Source organism: Montipora foliosa, chromosome 14, assembly GCF_036669935.1.
Source record: "Montipora foliosa isolate CH-2021 chromosome 14, ASM3666993v2, whole genome shotgun sequence".
NCBI classification, from domain to species: Eukaryota; Metazoa; Cnidaria; class Anthozoa; order Scleractinia; family Acroporidae; genus Montipora; species Montipora foliosa.
In genome coordinates, this window is record NC_090882.1 from 21,018,998 (window position 1) to 21,028,997 (window position 10,000).

Below are 10,000 nucleotides of genomic sequence, written 5' to 3' on the forward strand. Positions count from 1 at the left end.
CAAATATACAAACAGCTTGTTTACAATACTTGACAAAATATCAAAAACAAAATGGCAATAGTTAAGAACTCCATGCATGTTTTCAAAAAGAAATGGTCCTGTTTTAAAAACATAGCACCTTTTCAATCAATCAAAAAGTATGGATTGAGTGACGCGAGGCGTGGGCGAACCGCTGTATTGTTTGATTGCATGTGACGTCACAGCGACCATGTTAGTGGAAAGAACAATAACGAAAAAGTCCTTTGGGAATTTGACTCTATTATTATGCAAAACTTAAGCTATATTTTTCTATTGTTTTCGCACCAACATGGCCGTATTATCACGTGATTGCAATCAAAGAATTTGTGTTTGCGTTTGTCTTCTTTTTATTTTTATTTTTTATTTCTACCATCAAGGTTGCTGCAGACATATAGTTAAAACGGCCGTTCTTGTTACAATTAGTTCTATTAGAGAATAATGTTGTATAGTAGAACCATAAACTAGTATTGTTGCATTTCTAAATCTACAGGTATTCTTATCATTGGAGGTACTGTAGAGTTTAAGGTTTACTGTAAGTTTGTAAATTGGAAAAAAAAATCGCCAGACCTTGTGCTTTTACTCTCACCTACCTCCTCATTTAATATAAACGAATGTTGGCTAGTCTGTGTAATACAGGACCGATCCCGTGAGGATATGCAATACACGCGTGCGTGCTAGCATTTTTCTCGGGTTCTCTGTGCAATCGCCTAACTCTTCTTATATACAGGCTATAGTGCTTATCTCCAGAAACACTTGAGTGTTTCAATAATCTCTCTCTTATTTAGATGAATGAAAAAGGATTGACTGGACTGTCAAATTGTTGGGTCTTTGCCTTGAAACTTTGTAAGCTTCATTCCAATTTCTCCAAACCGTCAGAGTCAGCGGTCGAAATGTCTGAACGATTGAGCTGTCGGTTACTAAAATGCGATCTTTTTGGATTTATCTACTCTATACCAGATATCTCTTTCGCCGAAAGGAAAAAGCATATTGGATAGGGCTCAGTTTTGTTTACACATATAACGTTTTCGGTTTAGTTTCTTCGACGGATGGACTCTGCGTCGCTTCAACTTAAAATGAATCGTCATGCATCGGATAGGTTTTGTAAGCCTGGCAAAACTCGTCGACACGGAGCGAGTATTGGAACTCTTTCCCTTTGTGTCTTTAAATAATTCCGTTCAGACATCATAGCTTTGAAAATTATTTTCTTGTTCTCTTTTTGAGAACATGTTAAAGCCGAGCTTTCCAGAATAAGCAAATCATAATTTATTTTCCCGTAAGAGGTGAATGAATAGGCCTTATCACGGTTTTCGACGCCATCTTGACGGGTAGGCAAAGCGGTCAGAAATTACAGTGTTTGTATGGGAATCCGATAGCAAATATCTTCTTCCAAAATTGAATTTTTTACAATTTCTGAATCGCAACGTTAAAATACTAGGTAGAAGATTGTATTCACCAAGTTTGAAGGATGTAGCTTGGCTAGAAGACGCTCAGTTAATTTTTTGAATTTTCCCCACGTTTGTCTGTAAATTTGGCTGGGTAGACAAACGTCTAGACGCGGTTCGCGGGAAAAAAAATTAAAGACAAATGTATGGAAAATTAAAAAAAATTAACTCAGCGACTTATATATAAGTCGCTGAGTTAATTTTATAGGAAAGCTACATCCTTCAAACTTTGTGAATACAATCTTCTACCTAGTATTTTAACGTTTTGATTCACAAATTGTGTAAAATTCAATTTTGGAAGAAGTTATTTGCTATCGGATTCCCATACAAACACTGTAATTTCTGACCGCTTTGCCTACCCGTCAAGATGGCGTCGAAAACCGTGATAATGCCTATTGAAATCCACCTATTACATTTATTCATTTATTTTTGGCTTAGGTCCTTTTCGCCATTGCGGCATTGCCTTATTATCACTAACTCGTGATGTCCTTGCACCCTTATCGTGACGAGGAGTTAAATCATTTCAAGTGTTTGTCTCTGGTTTTAAATGAATTCCCAAAGGCTTTACGTCAGACTTTTAAGACGATGTGGGACACCACCATTGGGCATCGCCCTGGCTTCCATCTTTGGGATGACTCCACTGCTGTGAGAAATCTCTTTCTCTCTGAAGAGGGAGGGAAAACCAAAGTTCCTACCCACCAGTCATACAATGAATGGGATTGCACTGCCTTGTTCCAGGCTACTATCTTTGCAAAGTCCTTCAGCATGCATCACACAACACTTAGTGATTTGTATGTGAAGCCCCGAGCTATTCCTCATGGAAGTTTCCATGGATCTGTGTTGAGCCCAGTAGGAGATAATGCCGAAACCTTTGCACTGGCTATTGATCAGCTTCGGCGTTTGAGGAATACGGTTTGTCATTCGTCTCGCTTGGAGATGGACAAAGCAACATTTGACCAGAACATTCAGTATGCTAAAGAAGCGTTCAAAGCTCTGGGAATCTTAACTGCATCGATTGATGCCATTGGAAGTTTGACTGCATCTGACTTTCCAACAACAGAAGTTCGTAAGTTGGAAGAGCAGGTAAAGGAAGAGAATCAAGCATACATAAAATGTTTGGAGAGCAGAAATGCAGATATGGAAGAGATCAGGGATTTCTTAACAGCCATAAAACAGAACGTGCAGATCCTTGCTGCCAACAAAGAAGAGGTCGCAAGGTTGGAACAGATGATCGAAGACTGGAAAACAGAGCTAAAGGAATGCAATTTGGCAGCCGAAACAAGGGTAGCGGAGCATATGACTTCAGCTGTGGAGGACTTGAGGGTGAAACTAGAAGAGACTGCAAGCAAAGAAGATATCACTGCGTTAGGGAACGAGATCCGTGAGCTAAAAAAGAGGCAAGAGGAAAGAGATAGTGAAGCGGAAAAAACAGGTAAGAAGTAAGAGCCTATTTTGAAAAACAGCGGGGATAGCAATAGGACAAAACACATAATTTTTGACAATAAGAAGATTTTAGTTTATTTATTACAACACTGTACAATCCCCAGAACTGTGACGTCAAAACAAGAACGCAATTTTAGGGATAAAAGTTTCGTTCTTTTGTTTAATTTCATTATTGCAAGCAAATACAACACATGTCAGAAACAGTTTCAGCAACTTCCGAAACTTCGGGCCCCGGAAAAATTTAATTATTGTAAGTGACGTCACAGTTCTGTCCCCAGTCTCCTTACCAGTGCAGTTTTGTACCCCACTGGAAGTGAAATTTTCGATTAGGACACGAAAGGAAAATCGGTATGGGATTTCACTAATTGTTTTCATCTCAGAAAACCATGATGTTTTCGAAAGAAAAATCCACCATATACAATTTAAATAAAAATAAACGAAACCGTTAGTTACTAAATTTTGTACTACAGCTAAGCTAATGAAAGCCATGGGTCAATTGCTGACATGACATCACAAACAACTTTGCTTTCCTTTTTATCACCAAATAATTTCTGCAGTGCAAAGAAGTTTTGTTCCGTCTGGAATGTGACCAATTTTGGATCTGTGTTGATTTGACATGAGTTTCTTTGACTTTTACAATAGGGAATTTCAGCAAAGAAGACTGCTACGGCAACGAAAACGTCACTCCAAAATATATTTAGCGCTATCGAAAGTATTTTGCGATTATTCCGTCTTGTTCAGGTTGTAAAATACGGGAAAAGTATCCTTTAACTGGTAGGGGTCTAGATCTGTTTCTAACGAGAATTACTATGTTGAGCAAGCAAGAACTGAGCCCTGATGTGCAACAGCATTTCACTCTCTAAAAACACTAAATAGAAATCAATTTAAAAACAAACTAAAGAACAAACTACTTGAAATCCTGAAAAAGGAGGACGATTACAGAAGAATTTGTGATATACGAGTACAATTCGCAAAATCATAACATTGTATGTCACTCCCAGTATTGACTTCAGTCGGCCTCCCCGTCTCACTGGGGATATAAACTACACGAAAAACTAGATTGCTTCTAAGTTTGTTCTTTGAATATCATTTATGGGACTTTTAAGTTTTCGTTTCTCATCTCTTGCCCGCCTCGAATAGCTATCGCCAATTGCGGGCAAAAGCGCTGCATGTTAGAATTATTTAGATCTAATAAAGCATTGTTGTTGTTGAGGTACGGTTGTAAAGTAAAAATAGAAAATGAATGGTATGCTCACGTTGTCGCCACAACCTAAAATTTGGGGATTTCACGTTGTTGTTTTGTGGAGTACGGCAAAGAAACGTACGGAATTCCGTGCTCCACGTGCAGCACGAGTATCCAGGCAACGGCAACGACAACGCCAAAAATTAGTAATATTATTGGTTAAAAGAACCAAAATGATCGTGCTGCACGTGTGGCTCGCATTTTTGAACATTTCTCTCGCGTACTCGTCAAAACTACTGCGTGAAATGACCAAATTTAAGGTTTTGACGACAACGTGGACAAACTACAGTGAATCTTTCAGTCTCTCTCTTTACTTCAAATCTGTCCGTACCAGTCCAGTTATAGGACACTTCGCACATATTGTGTAATGCAAACAAGATTGAATAATCCCGAAATACTTAGAATAGGTCCAACGTATATTTTCAAGTGACGTTTTCGTCCCCGTAGCCGTCGTGGTTTCTTAAACTCCCTATTAACTAATGTATCGAAACGAAGGAAAGGGGAAAATGTCTGCTGTGGGTTATTCTTATCTTCTTGGCATTGTCTCTTAAGTTTATACAGTCTCAAAGAGGCAACGGATATCCAAAAAATTAAGCAATGTCTACTTTGTGTTTTGAGGTCCCATGTCTTTATGAGTAAAAAAGTCAAAGAGTCAATGAGTCACAAGTCATTAGTCAATGACACTGACAGTCAATATAGCAATAATTTATTGATTAAGCCTAAGCCTCGTTTCAGTTGATTAGGCCTAAGCACTCTGAAATTTTAGCTTTCATTTTATGGGTTAGGGTAACTGTACTAACTCATTGACTCATTGACTCACGACTCATGGACGCATTGACTCATAAATACTTAAGACCCTTTTTGTTTTTACTTTTGCATTACAAAGACATCAAGCCAACAGTCGCAAGATCTTGTCTTCCTTCAATGGTTCCAAAGTTCACTGGCCGACAGAGTGAATGCCAAGAGATCGTTGATCTCGTGAGTTCCCAAAATACCCGACTTGTGACCATCTGGGGCTCACCCGGATTCGGAAAGACATCGGTTGCAATAGCGGTGGGGCACCAACTGCATTCTCGAGGCTTTCCTGTTTGTTTCCTTTCGTTGCGAGGACTTCAGACAAAGGGAGATCTGACATCAAAGCTTTTCAGCCTCGTAAGGCAACCCACCGCGAGTCCGAGATCAGTATCTCAGGCTCTTTCCTTTGAAAATGAACTCCTCGAGACCTTGGGTAGCATTTCAGATTCCTTCGTACTTATTCTGGATAATGTAGATGATATACTAGAGAGTGGCTTCCCAAATGTAAAAGAAGACGTCCTGCAACTATTTGAAGAAATTCTCACGCGAAATGAAAAGATAACTCTGGTGGTGACCACACGAGAATCATTTGAATTTGTGAACTTGAATTTCCCAGGTCACAAATCAATAAGGATAAGGCCATTGGATGATACCTCCTCTCGTGCTCTAGCTCATGAATTAGTGCCAAATGCTAGTCGTGACGACTGCGCAAAAATTGCCCAAATATGTGGGTGTGTGCCTCTTGCAATAAAGTTGATGTGCTCTTTAGTTTGTGAAGATGATGTTCAACTAAGTCAGTGTTTGATTGAGTTCACTGAGTCCGCAAAAGAAGGAATCGTTAACATCTTAGACAATCCAGATTTTCCAGCTAATCAAAGATTGCAGTTCCTGTATGAAAAGTCCTTCCACAGACTTTCTCCCGCAGAAAAAGAAGCATTTGTATCTTTGTCTGTTCTTCCAGGATGTTTCACTATGGAGCTCGCCTCAGCTGTACTGAATGTTACTGGGTTAATTGAGGCAAAGAAAATGTTGCAACGACTCCGAAGAAAATCCCTTCTCGACTCAAACTCCGAGTGTGGAACACTCACAATGCATCAGCTTCTTCAGTCATTTGCTAAAGAAACAGGACAACAAGGAATGAAAGAAATAATAGCAAACGCAAAGTGCCGTATCCATGCGTATTTCATTTCTCGTTTCGACAAACTGAATGATGAGTTTCTACGTGGTCATTCTATGGATGCATTCGTTGGATTCTATGAGGAAAAACAGCTTTTTATAGAAAGCCTAGTAGACGGCTGCACAGATCCCAGGATAGCCGAGAATGTTTTTAAAGTTTTGATAAAAGCAGAAATGTTTCTGGACTCGTTGTTTTCGTGTTCCATTGAGTCGCAAAATTTCAATAATATCTACGATTCGGCCCTAAAGGCAGCCAATTCTCTTGGAAAGACGCACTACCAGAGTCGTTTACTAGCTTCTAAAGCATTTGGTCAGATTACTTGGGGAGCAGAAGGAAGTGCAATGCAATTTCTCAAGAAGGCATATGAAATCCAATCGAAATCTTCATCATCAGTGTCTAATGATGAAAGGAGTAAGTACAAGTGTTATTTTGGCATCTGTGAGCTTGTTATCGGCGAGGATGAGAGCGGGATACAGTGCCTGCAAGACGCTCTTTGTTTAATGCGTGAAACTGGAGAGCAGAAAATTTTAAGGCTGGTTGTTTACCAAGTCATGGTGGTCTATTATCAGTTCTTAAAAGACCCATCTACCTCGACGTACTACTATAACAAAGCACGCAAGGAATACAATTCCGCCGAAGACGAGCAACTCATTGTTATTCCACCTCTGGCATGCAAAGGAAAAGAACCAAACAATGTCAAAAAGCTTCAAATAAACACTTGTATCGCGGATAATTGGCCAATGCAATTCCTAGTCATATTTCACGTCAGCAAAGCAGCAAAGAATTTCTTTGACACTGACACCAAGCAATTTGTAATCAACCGTGCCCTCCGAATATTAAATGACCTCCACATAAATTCCAATTTATCTGGTTTTTATTTGCTTCAATTTTGCGCTAAGCTTTTGGCACTTCTGAGGTCAACATTCACCAAAGAGGAAGAAGATCATACAGCCACAGCTGATATTTACCATTTAATCGGAATGAAGCAGCATTTGTTAGGTGATTTTATCTCTGCTCTCCAGTATGCAAAAAGGGCATTAGATGTGCGGCAAAAACTGTTCGGAGAAGATCACGCAAGCACAGCTGATAGTTACCATTTACTCGGGATTACCCAGCATTCTTTAGGGGATTTTAACTCTGCTCTGCAGTCAAAGCAGCGGGCTTTAGATTTGCGGATAAAATTGTTCGGAGAAGAACATGCTACCACAGCCAATATTTACCATTCAATCGGGGTGATCCAGCATTCGTTAGGTGATTTCATCGCTGCTCTGCAGTCAAAGAAGCGGGCATTAGATTTGCGGATAAAACAGTTCGGAGAAGATCATGAAAGCACAGCCGATAGTTACGATTCACTCTGGGTGACACAGCATTCGTTAGGTCATTTTACCGCTGCTCTACAGTCTGCCCAAAGGGCATTAGATGTGCGAAAAAAATTGTTCGGAGAAGATCATGCAAGCACAGCTAATAGTTACCATTCACTCGGGGTGATCCAGCATTCGTTAGGTGACTTTACCTCTGCTCTGCAGTCAAAGCAGCAGGCATTAGATTCGCGGATTAAACAGTTCGGGGAAGATCAAGCAAGCACAGCCAATAGTTACCATTCACTCGGAGTGACACAGCATTCGTTAGGTGATTTTACCTCTGCTCTGCAGTCCAAGCAGCGGGCATTAGATGTGCGGATAAAATTGTTCGGAGAAGATCATGCAAGCACAGCTGGTAGTTACGATTCAGTCGGGGTGACACAGCATTCGTTAGGTGATTTTACCGCTGCTCTACAGTCTGCCCAAAGGGCATTAGATGTGCGAAAAAAATTGTTCGGAGAAGATCATGCAAGCACAGCTGATAGTTACCATTCACTCGGAGTGACACAGCATTCGTTAGGTGATTTTACCGCTGCTCTACAGTCCAAGCAGCGGGCATTAGATGTGCGGATAAAATTGTTCGGAGAAGATCATGCAAGCACAGCTGATAGTTACGATTCACTCGGGGTGACACAGCATTCGTTAGGTGATTTTACCGCTGCTCTACAGTTCAAGCAGCGGGCATTAGATGTGCGAAAAAAATTGTTCGGGGAAGATCATGCAAGCACAGCTGATACTTACCATTCACTCGGGGTGACACAGCATTCGTTAGGTGATTTTACCGCTGCTCTACAGTCCAAGCAGCGGGCATTAGATGTGCGGATAAAATTGTTCGCAGAAGATCATGCAAGCACAGCTGATAGTTACGATTCACTCGGGGTGACACAGCATTCGTTAGGTGATTTTACCGCTGCTCTACAGTCTGCCCAAAGGGCATTAGATGTGCGAAAAAAATTGTTCGGAGAACATCATGCAAGCACAGCTGATAGTTACCATTCACTCGGAGTGACACAGCATTCGTTAGGTGATTTTACCGCTGCTCTACCTAATGCCCAAAGGGCATTAGATGTGCGAAAAAAATTGTTCGGAGAAGATCATGCAAGCACAGCTGATAGTTACCATTCACTCGCAGTGACACAGCATTCGTTAGGTGATTTTACCGCTGCTCTACAGTCTGCCCAAAGGACATTAGATGTGCGAAAAAAAATGTTCAGAGAAGATCATGCAAGCACAGCTGATAGTTACGATTCACTCGGGGTGACACAGCATTCGTTAGGGGATTTTACCTCTGCTCTGCAGTCAAAGCAGCGGGCATTAGATGTGCGGATAAAATTGTTCGGAGAAGATCATGCAAGCACAGCTGATAGTTACCATTCACCCGGAGTGACACAGCATTCGTTAGGTGATTTTACCTCTGCTCTGCAGTCCAAGCAGCGGGCATTAGATGTGCGGATAAAATTGTTCGGAGAAGATCATGCAAGCACAGCTGGTAGTTACGATTCAGTCGGGGTGACACAGCATTCGTTAGGTGATTTTACCTCTGCTCTGCAGTCCAAGCAGCGGGCATTAGATGTGCGGATAAAATTGTTCGGAGAAGATCATGCAAGCACAGCTGATAGTTACCATTCACTCGGAGTGACACAGCATTCGTTAGGTGATTTTACCGCTGCTCTACAGTCCAAGCAGCGGGCATTAGATGTGCGGATAAAATTGTTCGGAGAAGATCATGCAAGCACAGCTGATAGTTACCATTCACTCGGAGTGACACAGCATTCGTTAGGTGATTTTACCTCTGCTCTGCAGTCCAAGCAGCGGGCATTAGATGTGCGGATAAAATTGTTCGGAGAAGATCATGCAAGCACAGCTGATAGTTACCATTCACTCGGGGCTACACAGCATTTGTTAGGTGATTTTACCGCTGCTCTACAGTCCAAGCAGCGGGCATTAGATGTGCGGATAAAATTGTTCGGAGAAGATCATGCAAGCACAGCTGGTAGTTACGATTCAGTCGGGGTGACACAGCATTCGTTAGGTGATTTTACCTCTGCTCTGCAGTCCAAGCAGCGGGCATTAGATGTGCGTATAAAATTGTTCGGAGAAGATCATGCAAGCACAGCTGATAGTTACCATTCACTCGGAGTGACACAGCATTCGTTAGGTGATTTTACCGCTGCTCTACAGTCTGCCCAGAGGGCATTAGATGTGCGGAAAAAATTGTTCGGAGAAGATCATGCAAGCACAGCTGATAGTTACCATTCACTCGGGGTGATCCAGCATTCGTTAGGTGACTTTTCACTCAGGGTGACACAGCATTCGTTAAGCTTATTCTTATTCTTATTTTTTTTTTCTGGTGTTTTTTTGTCATGTGCTTTTTTTTATTATTATTTTTAATACACAAACACTAAACAGTAAACACTAAGAGAGAGAACTAAGAGTGAACATAAAGCTAAAATAAATAAATAAAGACTTTGTTCTAATAGCTTTTAAGATTAAGGAGCATTGCTTTCCATTTCTCGTAATT

At 41.0% G+C, this 10,000-nt stretch overlaps 2 protein-coding genes across 3 annotated transcripts in view; one reads left to right on the top strand and one right to left on the bottom strand.

Annotated features, from left to right (window-relative positions):
• Window positions 1–10,000, bottom strand: part of LOC137984499 (uncharacterized) — a 108,215-nt gene that overhangs the window by 51,601 nt on the left and 46,614 nt on the right. The window lies entirely within an intron of this gene.
• The window catches only part of LOC137984937 (uncharacterized), a 15,831-nt gene that overhangs the window by 4,048 nt on the left and 1,783 nt on the right, over window positions 1–10,000 (top strand). Inside the window, exons 2-3 of one of the 2 annotated variants that reach the window (XM_068832277.1) lie at window positions 1,899–2,892; window positions 5,033–10,000. The exon at window positions 5,033–10,000 is cut by the window's right edge and continues 1,783 nt beyond it. In XM_068832277.1, coding sequence (XP_068688378.1) covers window positions 1,944–2,892; window positions 5,033–9,870 — 5,787 coding nt within the window. In that variant the 5' untranslated portion in view covers window positions 1,899–1,943 and the 3' untranslated portion in view covers window positions 9,871–10,000. The remainder of the gene's footprint in view (window positions 1–1,898; window positions 2,893–5,032) is intronic. The other variant, XM_068832279.1, reaches the window with a different exon arrangement.